The sequence below is a fragment of the Rhodnius prolixus genome, unplaced genomic scaffold (genome assembly GCF_049639745.1).
Source record: "Rhodnius prolixus isolate KJV_2025 unplaced genomic scaffold, Rpr scaffold_4, whole genome shotgun sequence".
Taxonomy (NCBI): domain Eukaryota; kingdom Metazoa; phylum Arthropoda; class Insecta; order Hemiptera; family Reduviidae; genus Rhodnius; species Rhodnius prolixus.
The window spans coordinates 47,844,002-47,864,105 of record NW_027411614.1 but is presented as its reverse complement, the minus strand read 5'-3'; the positions used below and the strand labels follow the sequence as shown (position 1 = coordinate 47,864,105).

The window sequence follows — 20,104 nt, the reverse complement described above, 5'->3', positions numbered from 1 at the left end:
AACGCTCCGTTCTATGTATTCTAACCTCACACTATCCATAATGACCTGAAAATCCCTTTCATTACACAGATCTTGCTAACACTCGTTTTCTCAAATTCATCATTCCTCTACAGCAGCTCATCCCTAAACCTCTCATAGAACACCTATCTTCCTCCCACATTACCAGGTAATTCTCTAAGAAGACTGAAGAGAAGATGGCCTCGTGATCTACTCTTAACGTGAGAGCAAAGCACGTTACTGGAGTGACATCACTGGGTGCCTTCTCCACTCATGATTTTCACGTATTTTTTTTATCAAGTACGACATTTGCTTGTTGCAACAACCATTGCAGTGGTGCAATTGCAATAAAAGATTAAAAAAAAAAAAATGCATTTCTTTTGAATCGCTGAAAATTTCGTGAATTATAAATTTTACTTATATGCCGATGCTGTCGGCAAAGTTCATTATCATCTGAGATCGTTCTCGTTTATATCTCACTTTTTTTGGGGGGGTGGGGGCCATCCATCGATTTCGAGGTTGTTTTTGACGTAAATAAGTGATAAGACGAACTTGAACGTTCAAATTTAGAATACTCAAAAAGTGATCCCTTCATTTTAAATGACGTTACCAATTGAGGTGTTCATTATCTGGCTATGAATGGATACGAGTGTGGCGAACGTACGTAACAGGATAAGTGCTCTGATTATGGCTAAATATTATTTATGACCGTGCCAGTTAGATAGAAAGAGAGAGAAGACCAGCCCAGAATGCTGGTAAGAAGAATTGACTGACCCAGTTCCAGCCCATGGTATCGCCCTACTTTCAGAGACCTATTGTTGTTTTGTGTATCGGCCAGCGGAGAGAAGACGCGAATAAATGAGACTGTGAGTGAACGTGTTGTTGGGAGGATGAAGGCAAAAAAAGAATTGGACAAAAAAACAACGAGTCTGAACACGTCCTTTAACTAATCGATCTCGTAATATCGTGAACATTCTTCTATCACACATTCACTCTGTCCAAGCATTTCATATATTTTTAGATTCTTTCCAATAGAATGTTTTCTCTTTATTTTTTAAAGTAAAAATTTCAAGTTTAAAGAAAATGTAATCACGTAAATTACAGTAAGAGAAAGTCAAGTTTTAATCGAACTAAAAAAAAAATAGGCGCTCATTTTCGATACTTTTGAAATCGATCTTCATAATTCTACAATTCATACCAACACTTGGGAAGAAAATTAAAATAATAGATAATGAATCATGATTATGACCCATGCATTTTAATTAGCTAATTTATTATTCAAGTCGTAAGCCGCCTATTACAGACGGTTATTCAAATTCATGCCTATTAAAGTTTGGGCTCTATTTTCAGGCTTAATCTTTACCTTTTTTTATTTATGTTCAGGCTATAAATACTTATTTTATTACCTGCTCTACAAATCTTAGTGTCCCCCGCCACACCTTGAGACTTCATTTAGTTTTGCTTTACTGACTCTTTCGTTACCTGCTTGAATATAAATCGTCCCAAAAGAAGAAAGTGATAATAATAGGAGCAAATTTAATCTGCCTTTTTTAGCACTTTATTCGCCAAAAATAAATTAGATATAAAAATATTCTGTTTCTGTAAAAAAGAAGACGAAGAAAATTGATTATACGCAGCAATAAACTCAATATAATGAGCTTACATCTTTTTAATACGTCAATTTGATGGGGCACTTCGTTACTTTAAAAGAAGAAGTAAAAGCAATCGTTGCAGTTTTCCTCGTGAGTTTCCATGGAAAAATTCACATTTATTTGAGTGAAGTAACGCAGAAAATTTACTAATTGGTTTTTCCGAGCTAATTATGTATTTTTGTGTAGTTACGGTAAGTACGTATAGACAGAAAGACCAATGAGTATAATCGATACTTTCAGTCGATTAACTGGAACTAAAAACGTGTGTATTTCCGGTGTAAAAAAACAAAATTTGCCCAATTTGTATTTCATCTTCCTGCATGATATTGGTGGAAAATAAAAACTTTAGAGGTGATGCTGCTTTGATGTTTGATTTTCTAAGATTTATAATTTGCTTACAGGGTGGCGGAGGTAAGATGGGACGCGTGTGGATGCTGGCGGCCCTCACATGTCTCAGCTACTGCAGTGGACCGGCGCTGAGCAGAAGAACGGTGACGGTCATACCGGAGGATGTACGACCCGGCTATACGGTGCGCAGACTACGACCTAGTCCATTGCATACCGGTTATACATTAGCGCATACTCCGGTCGCACAATATTTCGCAATATTAGAGGATGGTCTAGTCATGACAACGGCCGATCTAAGGCCGCTAGTCAATCTACCAATCAATCTTGGCGTACTAGAAGAGACACCAAATACAACGTCCAGTCATACATTGCACATGTACGTTTTAGATAGAGCGGATATGATTAGCTTTGATCAAACTTTGCTAGAAGGGGCTAAAGTTAAAGAGAATTCGCCTACTGGAAGCCGCGTAAAAGGTATTGGTCCATTAGTAGCCAATGGGATCGGTGCTGGTGGGCCGATCAAGTACTCCATAGTGGGCGGTAACGATCATGGTGCGTTTTCCATTTCCCATAACGATTCCGGCGCCTATCTGCTTACGGCCAGAGTTCTGGATAGAGAACATCGTGCACAGTACAAGTTGAATGTTCAGGCCTCCGATAATAAAGGCATTGATCGTGCTAATACGCATATCCTAGTGGATATTTTGGATGAAAATGATAATTCTCCAGTTTTTGACAAGAGACTTTACAGATTTTCTTTGGCCAAAGTGAACGGTACAGAATGGAAACGATTTACTAATATCGGCCGAGTACACGCAACTGATGCTGACGGCGATCGTTTAGCTTATCGACTAAAAGATAGTTCGCGTATAGTGATCATTGTCCCGCAAACTGGTGAAATCTTGTTGACCGGTGATCCAGCCTTGAACACAGAATACGAGGTCATCGTAGAATCACACGATCTGCGCATACCTTCCAGACTGTCAAAACCGTCCAAAGTTTATTTGGAGTTCAATGAAGAGGAAATGGATAATGTTATACATCGTGAGAAAAGACGTGTCACACGAGCTGTACGCCCAACAAAACGCATTGAATTCACCGAAGGAGAAGGTGAAACTGAAGGACGGATTGTCTTCCAGTTGGAAAAAGAAACTGAACGTGAAACGTTTAAGATTAGGGATGAAAATCCCTGGGTGACGGTGGAACCTAATGGCGCGGTCAGAGTCAAGAAGAAATGGGATTATGAGGAACTTGGACCGGAGAAGACTATTGACTTCTGGGTGACCATCACGAACGCCGGTGTTGGAGGTAGGTGGTGATCTTTTGACTCACTTTTTCTTTTGTTGTTGCCCATGTTTTGTACCTTTGAAGTTGTAGTACGTTTCTACTAGGAAGTCTCAGATGGACTTTATTGGTGAAGCTGTAATGTTCTCCGTTCATACCACTTCTACCAGTTCCTTTCTTGAAGACATAACAATCTTAAGCCGGTATTCCATCAATACAATTCTAGACAATTCTTGGAAGAAGTGGATTTAATCCATTTCCAGCGTGCCAGACACTAGAAGGGTTCTCTATACTTTATTATCGAGAATCTAATCGATTGTTTTAGATATAAAAACAAAATAACACTAACTATCATTGCTGCTTTAGTTCTAAAACAATAATAATAAAATAACACAAGAAACTAGAGCGTCCAAGTCCTTAAAACCTAGAGTAGAATATCGGAGGGTATTTTTTTTTGATGACAGGCCTGTCTTGATGTACGTGAAATGATTCTCAATCAAGACAGACGGCAAGACAGAGCCTTGCTGCTTAGCATTCACCAGCTCACCCTCCCGGTCAAGACGCCTTAATTGTCCTTTATCTGCTTCACCAGCTCTTTTATAAAACTTGTGTCACACTCATTACCGACACACCTTCGCCTTAAGAAAAAAAAAACGTTCTTTGCATAGGTATTGGATATTTTTACATACTTGATCTAATTAAATTACATAAACACCTTTAAATTGAGTTTAATAATAAGAAAGACCTTGACTTTAATGTTTTTTTGCTTTTATTGTGTAATTTGCTGTTCTTAGTTGAGAGGGTAATTGCGGCTATATAGACTTTTTCCCTGGAAATACTAGATTTGTGAGGCGCCACGATAGCCGAGCGGTTAAGAGACTAGACCCGCAAAGCTAAGATGTATTGTTGGTTTAGTGGGTTTGATTCCCGGTCTTAGGCCTTGGATTTTATTTAATGGTGAATATAAGAAATTTACAGTAAACTCGTAGTTTAGGACTAGGATATCTAAGTACGTATAGTAGGCCCATCACTTTAGTGGGATGGGCTTTACGGGTAACTGCTACGATCATCATCCCACAACAGAAACATGTACGATTGCAACACCTGTTGATTAATATTAAGGTTCAAGGCGCCACGATAGTTGAACGGATATAGCCTATAACCGCAAAGCAAAGTGTGACAGCAGCAGTACTACGTACGTTTACCAACACCACGATCTCAGCCTTAAATTTGATTTTGTGCGAATTTGAAAAATTCTACAGTATGTTAGCCATCCGCTTTCGTCACGAATTCTGATGTAAAGCTCGCCGGAGTGGGGGAGTGGAGCTGCTGTAAACATCCATGAATAGTGATTGCAGCTGAATCAATTCAGTCATTATGCAATTAAATTGATTGCAGTTTAAGTAGAAAACCAACATTCAATGGAATCAATTTACCAGTGATTATAAGGAATAGATATCTGGAGTTTTTAATATAATTATATAGAAGGCGTCTGCAATTGTTTTATCTAAACGTGAGATTTTTTTTTTTTTTTTTCTCCCACGCGGAGATCCTCAGGTTCGAATCCAGCTGCTGACCCTTAGATTTTCTCTTCCTAGAAGCTTCTTACAGCTCACTGTCCGGTGATGGACAGCGTTGTCTCTAACGAGAGAACAGTGTCCGTAGGCCGGCAGTGCACTGGAAAAAAGCTCCGGGCGCCAATAACCTAGATGTTGACGCGCCTTAAATCATTTTTTAAAAAAAAGAAAATAATAATAATAATAAGCCATTTATTGCTCTTAATGTACAAATACATTGTATTCAAATATTCTCGTTTAAATAAGTAGCAATTCAGCAAAATAGCTGTGGATGGCACCTTTTAAAGAGATGCTAACTGCCTTATAAAAATAATTCAATGGCTTTTATCGTAAACAAGCCCAGAGACTTCGGAGACTTCACCAATTACGTGTCGTGGACGGAGGCGACTAGCAAACATACATTACTGTAAATTTCTCATATTAACCATTAAATAAAATCCAAGGGCTAGACTAGTACCGCAATACATCTTAGCTTTGCGGGTCTAGCCTATCAACACCTAACATACTTTACTATAAATTTCTTTTATTAACCATTAAATAAAATCCAAGGCCTAAGACTGGGAATCGAACCCACTAAACCAACAATACAAATTAGTTTCGCAGGTCTCTCTCAACTTTGGAGACTTTGTTAAGCAGCAGAATAGGAAGGGTAGTAGTTTACAATTTCGAAACTAAAACATGGCTGTTCAGTTTGGTTGAATGGCTAGCAACATAGTTTCCTCTAAAGTCAGTCTAAACGGGACATATTATGTGAGTTTCGAATCGTAGGCTTTAAAAGTCGAATAACACTCGTCTTTTCAATTTGATTCAATACTCAACAGCAAATACTTATTTTAATGCGCTATTTGAACATTATGACGTTTTATTTTTCAATTATCATAATAACGAATCGTAAAAGGTACCCACAATATCCGCTACCTCTTGTAGTAATGTGGTTTTCTGATTTTACGTTAACATTTCAAATAATGTATAAATTATTCCTGAAAAAACTACGGTAGAGAAACAACACAATTTCGCTCCTCTAACTCAAAGGAGCGACCTCAAAAATCTCAGAAAAATGAATATCGAATCTGGGCTTAATCAATCTTCTGAGTCAATAGAAAATCTATGCCACCCTTCCTCTAACCTTTTTGATAAATAATTTATAACACACTAATGATGTGAAAAGTCGGAATACCCCATTAACGCATGCGGAGATAAAAAATATATTTTATTACTTCAGTGTAACGAAAAAAAAAAAAACTTGCTAAGGGTGTGTGAAGGGTAATATATTTAGAATGTTAAGGGCAAAAGGGCATCGCCGTCCTGGCCCTTTTCGCCCCGCCGTCTGATGGTCACATCGCCCACGTTCAAAAAGAAAGAAAAAAAAATCGAGGGACCTTTTCAGCATCGTTCAAATTCTCGTAAGTGGTGGCGATTTCATTACCTCTAAACGGACTGAGTCTGATATGGTCTTTTATTACCACTGTTAATGTAATTAAAGTTTTGCTTGAAACATAGAACAGGTACTATAAAGATCGCGTAAGTTCAGTAACAGGATGTAGTTGAAGAAAGTATGACGTCTTAGCTCCTTAAGAACACTACCAAAATTGTGATCATTCCTGGAGTAAACGTTGCAAATCAAAGTGATAGGCCTAATTTCCGTTTTTTTTGGGTCAATTATTGAATTTGAACTCTGAACTTTGACTTACTGTTTCCCTCAACTCACAGACAGTTCCAACAGTCAAACACAAATATATCAATTAGTAAAAAAAACCTTCTTTTTTTCGACTTTTTGGGACCTCAAAATGTTGTATTTTCAGTTGACACTGAAACCAGTAAATCTACAGGGTTGGCTATAACATTCCTCTTGAATGTTATAGAGAATTTTGTCTATCCTATTCAACACACTTCCGTTTTAGAAAAACCACTTTTTGGAACTCATTAAAAACTCTTATAATCAATAATTTGACTTTGGAAGTTAAAGAGAGTGTTTAAAACAAAAATTCTGCTATGATAGTGATGATGGGGAAGCTTTGTGATCATCAGTTTCTTGCAAAGATTTATGATTGGGTTTACTGCCAGACAAAGCGTTTAGCCCATACCACTTTTCTTCAACTTGTAAAACATAATTAACTGTGTGGATTTTTTTTTTTTGAAACTTTAACCGAACTTTTAGATTTTAAAACTAAATCTCTTAAAAACTAATTTTTAGACAAAAGATGGCGCTAGTATTTTTGTTGTAGTCATCACAGATTGCTGGTTTTTATTTGAACAAAACCATCGCCATGTGTAGCCCCCCTCCCATCACCCTTAATTTGATTTAAACTGGATTTGAACAATGCGTGATTTCACAGAAAAACTACATGTCTGGTTCTATATTTTATTGTTACCAAGAGAAATATCTGTCTATATGGTTATAGTATTGGAGCAGCGCGATGGGGTCCAGACAATAGAAGAATCAAGAAGTCCAGTTGTGTGTACTAAAAATAATAATAATAATAATAATAATAAAAAGCTAAGTTTAGAAGAAGCCAGTGAGTACAACTGAACAAATGTGAAACCATCTGTTGTAGTGAAGTGTGTAAAAATGTAGGTTGTCAACACTGTCTGGTAGCCACAATACCGCCGTTATTTGCAGGACTGCCTAGATCATTTATTTTGTTGTGATTGTACTAAGTCATTTAGTGATTCATCAGTGGGGGGGGGGATATATATTTTTATTTCCCCTCTTACGATCGGGGGAAAATTTTTGTTAGTATAATTTTTCCAATCCATCATTAACGCAGAATGAAATAGTAATACTATTTTGCTAGAAATACAAGTTTGAAGTAAATCAGAATAACCTTGATCGGAATTTGTATTTCCTTTTTTTTAAAAAAACCGACTGAACTGATTTCCTTAAAACTTGCCGGATGTGTTGACAGCACGGCTTGGCGGGAAGGAAATGTGTTCAATATTTTGGGGCGGGACCGATACCGGCAGTGACTGTGTGTGGAATGTGCCCCCCAGTGTGGGAAGCAGATGGTATTGCGGAGGAGGTCGTGACTCGCTCTCACTCGCACGCCCAATGATGCTCCCCCCCCCAGTGACTCCCGACTGACTGACTGACAGACACTGGGCAACCCCTCATTAGGGAAACCTCTTGCACTTGGTGCAGGACTTGCTTCTCCTTCATCCTAAACTATACAACCACATTCTCTTCTACGTTCCAAGTTCCCACAACTACTTTCGTTGTTATTTCTTCTTCTAGTTCTATGATGATATCCTTTATTAGTCGCTCTCTCTCTCTCTTCCGTCCTTTGTTTTATATCACACACAAAAAGCCTACACACGTTGCTTCCTTCCTTCATTAAGACAACTTTGCAGCTTAATCGTTTATTGGCTACTGACATTCTTAATGTATTCCTTTCTTTATCTCCCTTTTTCTTTTCCTCGTTTTAATTTTTCCTTACCTAATTCCAGTTAGAGGGAGTATTGCAATCGTACGGGTAATCAATTTTTCAGTTTTCCCGCTAAAATAATTGTTGAATCCCTCACCGATTCAAGAAAAAAAAAAAATTAAAACGGAAAATACAATCTTCTAATTTCCGTTTCTAATTTACGATTGTTGCATCTTATTCTAAGATTTCGGCTGAAATTCATCACACGAAAGTGAGACTTTTAAGAGATGATGTTTCAGTATCCTTCGAAAATATCTCCAGATGTTTTAAGTACCCCACAATTATTCGATACTGGAAACTTTTCCTTAAGAATTTATTAAACTTTGAATGCTTTTAGTTTATGTAACAAAAATAAATAAATAGATAAGTTCAGTCAGGATTACCTGATGGCTGATGGTGACCGTCTAAAAGATCGTTCAAATCAGCCCAAACTTAAGTAGAAAGCATCCCAGGGCATGTGTCCCTTTAACTTATAATTATTTCTGAATTAGTATATTTTAAATACCATGGAAGGTATTGGTGTAGTTCCAATGTTTTCAGTGTAAGCGCAAGAAACCAAGAGAGAAGAGAGGGAGACGGCCGCGAGAGAAGAGAACCAGGGAGGGGAGCGAGCCTGACCGAGCGCTGATGCCGAATGGAGGGAGTCAGTCAGGGCCTGAGTGGCGTAAGACCAGGTAATAGGCGCTAGCGGTGCAAGTTCTTCTCTCTCTCCAGCTTGAGGTGTGCGTACGCTTTAAGGAGGACGTTTCATCACGTACAGTTTCTTTTTTATTATTTTTACTACCAGGCTAAGGGAGCCTGAGGCTATTTTATTTCTTTGTATTTTCTTTTCTTTTATGTTAGTGTACTTATTGTGTTTTAGTTAATAAATAGGGCTGGTGCCCGTCTGTTAATCTCTCTTAGCGGCCTTGTTAATTCTTACCCTTTCCCTTCCTCCTCCCCCATTACACTGGTGTCAGGTTACGGGGTTCCTTTGGTGTAATTAAAAAAAAAAAAAAAAAAAAAAAAAAAAAAAAAAAAAAAAAAAAAAATTGGTTTGTGTTTATTCTATGTGGGTGATAATTTAGGTGTGTTCCATATTTTGAAATTTAGTAATTTAGCGATAGAATACGTACATGGTATTAATAAGTAAATAGTAATAAGAATAGAAGTGTCAATAACTTATTGTACATAGTGTACTAACTACCATAGAAGAGTATTAAACACCAAATCGAGTGCACGACATTCTGTTTATGTTTGTTGACCTTATAACCATTGGAATAACAAAGTAAGTTTGCAACAGAGGTTTGTCTGTCGGTGAGGCTGTTGCTAAGAGCGTGATTCTTAGTGGAGTAGTGGGAGAGCTGCTAGACAGTACGCCTCAGTTAAAACGGCCTCAAAAAAGGCTCGAGCGTCTGCAGCGAAACGGCAGCGTTTTCATCATTTTTATGCATTTTTTTTTCTCCTCTTTATTAGTGTAATTAAGTAATAATTAAATTATTAATTAATAATTAAAATATAATTAATAATTAAAATATAATTAATAGTAATCATTAGTGTTGTTTGTCACTATGGCATGTTGGGTATCATAGGAAACAGTTTTGAAAGTCCTATGCATCTATGCAACTTTTATTGGAAAAGTAAGAAACCCTGACAAATTTTTGCGTTTTCAATTATTCGTAATTATAAAGTTCTGTAGTATTCTCTGCCCACATATTTCCTGTTCTAGAGAATTTATAGTTCCTTAACGAAACGATTCATTATGGGAGATATCGAGCAATTAAAGAAAGAAATGGCCGTGTTAAAACAAGAATGCGACGAGCTACGGCGACTTTCGCTAGCGCGGTCTAGTACCACTACAGCTCAGACTAGCAGCGCGAAACGGGACCTTAGTCTGCAATCCCTGATAAGACCTTGGGGTGGAGGCGAAGACGAGGAAGGAGTAGATATATTTTTACAAAATATTGAACTGCTGGCGGTCTCAGGGGGTTGGACTGATGATGATCTGAAACTCATATGTAGATTGAAGTTGACTGGCGCTGCTTCGGCGTGTATAGCGGGCCACCCAGAGCTCTTAGAACCGGCGGCAACCTTCCAAGATCTTAAGAAGGTATTAAGAGACCGTTTTGATACCTTGCTCTCCCCAGCCCAGAGACTGCTGCAATTAAATTCGCTTGTACAGCGACCAGACGAGGGGGTGTTGGCTTTTGCAGATCGATGCAGGCGATTGGGCGAAGGTACTATTCCAAAGTCGTTAACGGCGGAGCAATCACGTTACGCCAGGGAGCAAGCCGAACAGGTCTTGCTGGCCGCCTATGTAAAGGGCTTGCGTGGGGAGCCGGGGCTCCAGTTACAGTACCATCCGCCCACTAATTTCCAAGATGCTGTGGCTACAGCAGCAAGGATAGAATTGGCAAAGGCACAGGTCCGCATGGCTAATCAGGAGGTGTGTGCGGTCCAAGGACTATCCGGTAACGAGACACGTTTTTCTCGCCGAGGACCCTGCTTTAAATGTAGAGAAGATGGACACGCGGCGAAAGACTGCCCGGGAATTCAGCCAGGCCCGGAATCTGGGAGCCCCTCAAAACGAAACGCGAGGAAGGGGAAAAGGGGCGCCTGTTTTGTTTGTGGTCAGCAGGGACATTTTGCGAGAGAATGCCCCAGGCGGTCGAACGCAGCAAACGTCTGCTCGTGTAACTCAGGAGTAGCGGAGCTCCAGGCCCCAAATGGGAAGGGACCGGTGGAAGCCCCGTCCACCGGAACTACAAGAACCTAGGGGCCTCAATCTCGATTCCTAACGTCTGCGCGAACACTTCGAAGAATATGCTGGTAACTGTCGAGGTGGCGGGTAGGCATCTACGCCTTTTAGTGGACAGCGGGTCGGAAATTAGTATAATTAAGAAAGCGATACCGGATGTACCCCTAAAAGATGCGGAGATTACAGCGACCGGGGTTACGGGGAGTATTATCCCTGTTCAGGGGACCCAAACGTTACCGTGCCGTCTAGGTAGAAATAGAATAACCCACCGCTTTACTGTGGCGTCAGTCAGTACTATTGGGGATGGACTTATCGGATTAGATTTCATGGCGGCCGTGGGTATGGTAGTGGACGTACCGCAGAATTGTGTGAGAGCCAATGGCGGGTTTATCGAGAAGGTTGCACACTCCGCGGACTATCGAACAGCGGATAATGTTTCGAAGCAAGGAATGAGGAAGGTAAAATTAGCACGTAAGACTGAGGTGGCTCCGTTAAGTGAGCAACTGTTAGAAGGGCGCCTTCATGATAAATTGGAGGGAGACTTGTTGTTTGAGCCGGCATCAGTCCCTTTAGGCCTGAGGATGGCTCATAGTGTCCATACGGCATCAGGGAAACGAGTATGGGTAAACGTGGTAAATCTCTCGGGAGTAGCCATTCACCTAGATAAAGGGCAACCGCTGGGAACCGTTGAGCCCTTAATGGGACAGCAGGAGATCATAGGCTACTGCGCGGCAGTGGAGGCCACGAGGAAACACTCGGCCTCGCCAGATAACCGGGAGCAGGAGTTCCGGAGCAAACTTGAACATTTGCCAGAAGAGGCTCAGAATTGTATCCTAAGGGTTCTTAGGAAATATAGTGTCCTATTCGAGGAACCCGGGCCAGAGGGGTGTACGTTACCGGTTTACCACCGCATATATACTAATGAGGAGGTGCCAATCACCAAAAGACCTTATCGTGTGCCACACTACCAGAAGGGAAAAGTGGCCGAGCACTTGAGGGATATGCTGGATCGGGAGATAATTGCACCGTCGTCAAGTCCATGGTCGGCTCCGGTAATCCTGGTACCTAAAAAGTCGAATGGAGGGGAGGTCAGGTACCGGTTTTGTACCGACTTTCGAGGCCTTAATCAAATAACGAAGACTGATGCCTATCCCCTTCCCCTAATCGTGGAGACACTGGAGACACTGGGAAGGAGCCGTTTTTTTTCCACTCTGGACCTGGCGAGTGGATATCACCAGATACCCATCTGGCCTGGGGACTGTGAAAAGACAGCATTTTCCACGTTGGGAGGGCATTATGAATATCGGAAAATGGCCTTCGGACTGGTCAACGCGCCGGCCACCTTCCAAAGATTGATGGATCACTTGCTCGCGGAACTCAAGGGCGAGGAGTGCCTTGTCTATCTGGACGACATAGTGATATTCAGCGCCACCATTGGAGAGCACGGTGCTCGGTTGGACCGAGTCCTCACCCGATTGCAAAACGCTAACCTGAAAGTTAACCTCAGTAAATGTAGTTTCGCCCAGGAAGAAGTTAAATATCTGGGACACGTAGTATCTGCAGAAGGCTTGAAACCCGATCCCGAGAAGATTAAGGCCGTTCGGGATTATCCTGTCCCCAAGAGTGTAAAGGAGCTGAAAAGCTTCCTGGGATTAGCAGGATATTATCGGAGATTCATCCCGAGATTTGCAGATACGGCTAAACCACTGACGTCCTTGTTGAAGCAGGAGGCTCCATATTCGTGGGGACTGGAACAGGAGAGGGCATTTGAGGCACTCCGAAAAGCTTTATGCGCGGATTCCCTCCTTATCTACCCAGATTTTAAAGATCCTTTCATATTGGCGACGGACGCTTCGGGAGTAGCGTTGGGCGCAATATTGTCACAAGTAAGGGATGGTAAGGAAAGGCCCATCGCGTATGTGAGCAGGCAGCTTAACGCTGCCGAGAGAAATTACTCAACGACGGAGCGCGAGTTGCTTGCTGTTGTATGGGCTACCGCTCAGTTCCGTTGTTACCTACTGGGAAGAACGTTCACCCTACAAACGGACCACTCAGCTTTGAAATGGATGCTGCGGCTAAAGGACCCTTCCGCCAGGCTCACTAGATGGGCTTTACGGTTAGCGGAATTTTCGTACGAGGTGGTGCACCGTCCGGGCTTGAAGCACCAGCACGCGGATGCGCTCAGTCGGGCAGTAGGAACCATTCAAAGCTCACCCACTCCGGAGGAGCTCCGGTTTCGGCGAGAACAACAACGGGATTCGTGGTGCCAAAGTACACTCTCAAGGGAGACGGAGTGTGTTAAGACCGGGGAAAATGGCCTTTTATATTGGACCGAGGGAGGGGAGAACGTTGATCAGTGGAGAGTAATGGTCCCTGCATCCCTTAGGGACCATATTCTCGAGCTTCTCCATAATGCCCCTTGGTCGGGGCACCCGGGGGTTATACGTACCACCAACCGCATTAAAAGATACTTTTATTGGCCTAAAGTCAAAGAAGATGTAGAGAAACATGTTCGGAAATGTCAGCGGTGCAATGAAAGAAAAACCCCAGCTGGGCTGCAAGTACCCCTGGGACAGACCTATGAAGCGCATCGACCATGGGAACAGGTGTCACTTGATATCGTGGGGCCACTGCCCACTTCCCTTTCAGGCAAGCGTTACCTACTGACGATGGTAGATACCTTCTCCCGATACGCCGAGGCGGTACCGCTACGAGAGCAAACGGCAAAAGAAACGGCCCGAGGTTTTGTTGAATGTATCGTCCTAAGGCATGGGGCTCCAAAGCGAGTATTAACGGACCAGGGCCGAAATTTCGTGTCGGACGTGTTCCGACAGACATGTAAACAGCTAGGGGTAAAGAAGCTTCAGACGACGGCCTACCATCCTGAAAGCAACGGAGTCGTAGAAAGGTTTCATCGGACCTTGGTAGAGGCCATGGCACATGTAGTAAGGAGGGATGGACGGGACTGGGACCGGTGGCTGCCGTTTGTTTTGATGGCCTACCGAACCACACCGCACACCTCGACAGGGTATACCCCTCATTCCCTCATTTATGGAAAGGAGCTGGACTTACCCTTTGACTGTTCAGTTGCTCCCAGTTGCCCGCCAACCAACTTGCCGGAGTACGTGGCTGCCTGGCAAGAGAAGGTGGCGAATGCGTTCACGGAAGTTCGGGAAGCACATCGGAAAGCGAGACACGCGAGGGCCAAAGCCCACGATAAAGGAAAAGTTATGAGGGAATACGAGATAGGAGAGAAGGTCTATCTTTATGAACCTGCACTCCCCGCCGGCCATGCGCGCAAATTCCACCGCCCGTGGTCAGGACCACATACGGTCGTAGCGCAACCCTCACCTTGGACATATAAATTAGCCTTGAACAAGGGGGGATATGGACTAGTACATGTAAACCGGATAAAACCGGCTCCCGACGCCATCCCGGAGGAAAGGGACCCGCACCGGGATCCAAACGGGGGTATCGGGGCCTTCCCAGAAAGCGAAAACCCAACGGGGGGCCGCATCGGCGAATGCGAAAATTGGATAAGGGGAAATGATGAGGATAGTCTGGAAGGGGAGCTAAGCCACCAGGAGGAAATAGGAGACATCCCCCCGGGGAACGGTACCGACACTAGTGGGGGGGATGAACAAAGTGACGAAGGGAGTGAGGAGGAGTCCGCCTGGGACCCAGAAGCGGCGCTGGAGGAAATCTCCGAAGAAGTCGACAGCTTCAGATCACCCTATCACCTACGGAGTCACCCGGAAAGGGACCGCGAAGCCACCTCAGAGATTCCCTGGGATGTTGGAGTCAACGTGCAGGATAGGCGCCGAATCCAACGAGATTAGCATGCCCAGATAATAGCATGAGGGCCTTACGGCAGGGGCGAGTAGAGTAATATGTGTTGCATGCTGTTGTAGTTAACAGGGAAATTAAAGGTAACCTTGCCAGTAAGTAGGTTTAGGGACATAAAATACAAAGAAATCCTTGGGAAGGGGCGTTCACGGGGGATACAGCGTACCCTTTTGTCTGTGAGGAAGAGGGGAGGCGGCCCGGTAAGCTCCGAGTAAACAGTCCGCTGGCAGCTGCGTTTGGAGAGGCCCCATCCACTCATGAGATAAGGTGGAAAACATACTACCCCAAGCGGCGCGTTCATACTGTTAGCCGAAATTCGCCTCACGGAGGAGACCGCTAGGAGACGGAAAAATGGCAGCCAACCCTGAGAAGAAGCAGGAGGATGCCCTAAAAGTGGAGCCTTTACTGGGTACTCCACTTTTCAAAAGGGGGAGACAAATGTAAGCGCAAGAAACCAAGAGAGAAGAGAGGGAGACGGCCGCGAGAGAAGAGAACCAGGGAGGGGAGCGAGCCTGACCGAGCGCTGATGCCGAATGGAGGGAGTCAGTCAGGGCCTGAGTGGCGTAAGACCAGGTAATAGGCGCTAGCGGTGCAAGTTCTTCTCTCTCTCCAGCTTGAGGTGTGCGTACGCTTTAAGGAGGACGTTTCATCACGTACAGTTTCTTTTTTATTATTTTTACTACCAGGCTAAGGGAGCCTGAGGCTATTTTATTTCTTTGTATTTTCTTTTCTTTTATGTTAGTGTACTTATTGTGTTTTAGTTAATAAATAGGGCTGGTGCCCGTCTGTTAATCTCTCTTAGCGGCCTTGTTAATTCTTACCCTTTCCCTTCCTCCTCCCCCATTACATCAGTATTACTGGAGAAGGGGGTGCCACTTGAACCAAGGTATTTTGAGAGACCTAGAGTATTTCTCTCGCGAAACCGTACCCTAAAATACGTTCTCTTGAAATCTTGTAAAAAAAAGTAAAGTTGTTGCCTATTTTTTCAGGCGGGCTTTACGTCCAACTACCTGTAATTAGGTATCGTAGACGGAGGCAACTAGAAAACATACTTTACTGTAAATTTCTTTTATTAACCATTAAATACAATCCAAGGGCTAGACTAGTACCGCAATACATCTTAGCATTGAGGGTCTAGTCTATAACCGAATAACAAACATACTTTACTATAAATTTCTTTTATTAACCATTAAATAAAATCCAAGGGCTAGACTAGTACCACAATACATCTTAGCTTTGCGGGTCTAGTCTATAACCGCCAAACAAACATACTTTACAGTAAATTTCTCATATTAACCATTAAATAATAAAATCCAAGGCCTAGACATCCGGAATCGAACCCACTAAACCAGCAATACATCCTAGCTTTGCGGGTCAGGTCTCTTAACCGCTCGGCTACCGTGTGGCGCCTTTGTAATCTTGTATTAACATGGCAGAGAAGATAGTAGAGTAGATAGAGAGAGGTACGCTTATAACTAAGTGGTTGCCACGGAACAGAGTGGAGTCAGAGACCGCGACCTCAGACTGACAGTCTGTAGACCAAGGATCATGTTACAAGGTATTGTTTGTTGCTTAGGGCGAACTCTAGCGAATAGTTCACTATTTAACAATGCTAACTATAGCAGTGCTACCGTATTTGAAGATTAAACAAAGAAATATTTATATTAGATGTTTATTTTGACGATTGGGTTCAATAATTTCCTTTTACAAAAAAACCTACTGTTTAAAAAGTTAAATATAAGGGTTGATTAAACGCCAGACGGTACACAAATCAGCTGGTACCCAATTTTGCAGTTTTTGTTTTCGAAATAAATTCTTCACACTCATTTCCTTAAAAAAAAACCACTTTTTGCGGCTCAGGGGACTCCAAACCAGATATTTTTGGTGAAAAACTTGAAAAAGGTATTAAAAAATCCCAGTTCCTAGTCTAAAATGTAATTTCCGTTTTACTGAGGTTCCCACTACTTGCTTACTATTAAGGAAGGTTATGTTGGTCAAGTTCCGCAACCGGAAGGATCACTTTAGAAAAAATTCTTTACTTTTTGATTTTTGTATCCCTCAAATTAATTTCTCTAAACTTATTTGATACGCAAACATAGATCTTTAACTTAGAATCATATTTCTAGAAAAATGAGTGAATGATAATGACGACATGTTGCGATTGCGTGAAGATTATGCCAAAAATGCAGGCATATCTTACAAAAACATTACCAGTGATATTGCTTCTTTCTTTTTGCTGACATTGAATAATTGAAAACAATTCACTCAGAAATGGCGGCAAGCGCATAACTTGTCTCTCTAGCAAAAGAAATCTCCCGCAAAGAAAACGTGGTAAATAAATTTGGTATCGACTTTGCCGCCCGTTGATTGGATACGCCACGATTTGTTACTGTCACACGCTCTCTTTTTTTTTAAGATCCAGTTGGCACTGGCTCCCATATAAATAGAACTGTCTCCCATAAATCTTCGACGACTGGGTAAGTCCGGATATCTTTGTGCCGATGGTAACAATCTGTAAAATTAGTATTTTATATGGGACACCTGTGTTTACACTTACCTGATATTCAATTCTCTGGTCGTATTCAGTTGGAAAGTACTGGCGGTATATTTCAATGTCGAAATGTGCGCTATAGCAAACCTGTTGAACATTTGTAGAGTTTTGACAATGTGAGTTGATTTAAATAATAAAATAAGTTCATCTACTCACGTGGAACCCACACACTAGACTTAAAAGACAAGCAATGACAAAACGTGCGAAACTGCTTTACAGACTTCTTGGACGACGCTCCAAATTACCCATTGAACTCAAACGCTTAATATACAGTACTATCCTCAAATCTATTGTGGACTTACAGGACAAGAGCTGTGGGGTTCAGCCAAACCTACAAACATACGGACAGTACAAAACATTTCAGTCAAAACTACTGCCGACAGATAGCTGACGCTCCTTTCTACGGTGACTAACCTCACTCTTCGCAACGACCTCAACATTCCCTTCGTACACCAACTCGCTAAGACTAAATATCAAAAATTCTATACTGCTCTCTCTACTAGCTCAAATCCTCTTGTACCGTCTCTCGCCTCCTCTGACAATCCTCCTAACCTCGCAGACTGAATCGCCAGTGGCCCCGCGACTTCCTCTCAGTCTGAAGACCATAAACATCACTCATATCCTGTAGAGAGTGCTACCTCTGGGTAGTTTCTCTCCTTCTGCTCTCCTCCCGCACCAGTTCATCACTCTCTCCATATTTACTGATTGTATACAATGTATACAGATTGTAAATTACAAAATAAATTAAAAAAAAGACAAAAGATCATTTAATTTTGAAATTTGGGTAATATTTAGGCATTATTTTTTATTAAGTAGAGCTATACTTTGTCAATTCAAGCTAGACAGAATAGATTTAAAAATTTAAGCAGAGGAAACTTTTAACTTTGATTGGTTACCATCCTTTATCTTATTGGATGGTACCTAAAGTTGTAAGGCTACCTCACAAATCGCAAGAAAAAGACACGTAGGCTTGTGGTGTGTATCAAACTCTTCTTAAAAACCCAAATGATAATTCGATTTATAAAGCGAATTATATCTTGAAATGAAAAGAGGCTATACTTTTTCAACTACAGATGGACACCAGAAAACACCTCTGGACTATGCCAGACCAAACTGCTCTTCCTGTATTGTCTCAAAGGAAAAGATTAGCGAAACAGACAATGCCCCGGGTTGCTGTTGGGCAAACTACAAAGTCTGAACTCTATTAAGCACCCAAGGAGAGGATACAACGCCGTTCAGGTCTTAAGCATTCAAGAAAAAAAAGAAAAGAAAAGTTATTCCGCAGCAGAATACTAAAAGACCACACAGACAGACAGACTGCCTCAAAAGTTAATGAAACGGGGCTTGAACTTCTTCTACGCCCTGCTTAAAGCCCTGGCCACGCTCTTTCAGGTCCATTTATTCTGATTCATGACTCATTAAGAGAAGGTTGTATTCACAGTTCTTCGCCTCCAAAGAACCGCTCATGGTACCAAGGAAGAATTAACTTACTGGCACAAAGATAAGATGAATTGATTAATAACAATGGATTATGCTTTGAATTATAATCTTAATTTTTAAATAATTATTGAAGTACCACAACCAACAACGCGAAGTCTTTCGTTGCTATTTTACTATTCATTTGCTTCCATAAACTATTTCCTGGTTATTTATTACCTTTCTCAAAAACAATAATAGATTATTCAAAATATTCGTAATTTCATTGTTTCATATTTTAAAGAATAATCTCGAAGATCAACTTTAATACATTCAAAGATAAATAATAATTTATCTCAGTAATAGGTAAACATTTCTTGTAGCACCACTATCTATTGTCTATTATTTACTACGAACAGGATTCTAGATTTCCCACAGATCTAAGGAGCTATCTAGATCTATAGATTGTCTGAGTTCATGTTTTTGTTTTTGGTAGAATAATTGATAAAATACCAGGAGATTAGGATTAGAAGATTGGGCAATCGCTATCATTACTTTGTATGGTGGGTATACATGCCCCTGTGGGAATGCTCTATTTGTCTATTATAGATATCCAGAGCTCTATTTGGCCACAATAATAGTACAGTGTACTATTTTATAGGTGAATTTTCGCATAGTATAAACATGACCCTTAGTAACTTCCTGCGGAAATTATTGCCCTATTGGCTACATATTATACTTCTATCTCTATCGTCCTCTGCCAGGAAGTGTGTAACAACCATGCAGATTTTGTGATTTCAGAGGAAATACATGTTTGAGACATACTTGCCGGCGGGCTCGTGTGCAAAGATCTCGGTCCGAAATGCATTAAACGTTGGAATGCGACTTTTTAATTCGTCAGAATTTTCTTTGGAAATGAGCTAAAGCTTTTCTTAGTTTTCTCCCAACTAAATGCATGTCACTTTCACTTGTGAGTTTCCACTTTGGAGCGGAAAAATTGAATTTGATGCAACAACTTCAATTATAACGTATTGATTCACCATAACTGTCATTGCAATAATAGCATTTATCGTACAAGTATAGTACGAGACGGAAATATAGATGAAGTTGAAATATGTCTCCCTATTCTACCTTTGACGATAGAGGAAATCTCCAAAAACCGGTCAAAACATGCGTTCAAAAAATAAATTCAAAGATATTATCCAGCATCTACCTAAAATTTTCAATTTTCATTAAACTAGGCTTGCTGATTGGTTGTATTATAAACAATCACT

The 20,104-nt window shown here is 41.4% G+C and overlaps 1 protein-coding gene across 4 annotated transcripts in view; it reads left to right on the top strand.

The window, feature by feature from the left end:
* The window catches only part of CadN (neural cadherin), a 1,042,724-nt gene that overhangs the window by 35,555 nt on the left and 987,065 nt on the right, over positions 1-20,104 (top strand). For all 4 annotated transcript variants that reach the window (XM_074131811.1, XM_074131810.1, XM_074131807.1 and 1 more), the window contains exon 2: positions 2,051-3,305. In XM_074131811.1, the coding sequence (XP_073987912.1) occupies positions 2,066-3,305 (1,240 nt within the window). In that variant the 5' untranslated portion in view covers positions 2,051-2,065. The remainder of the gene's footprint in view (positions 1-2,050; positions 3,306-20,104) is intronic.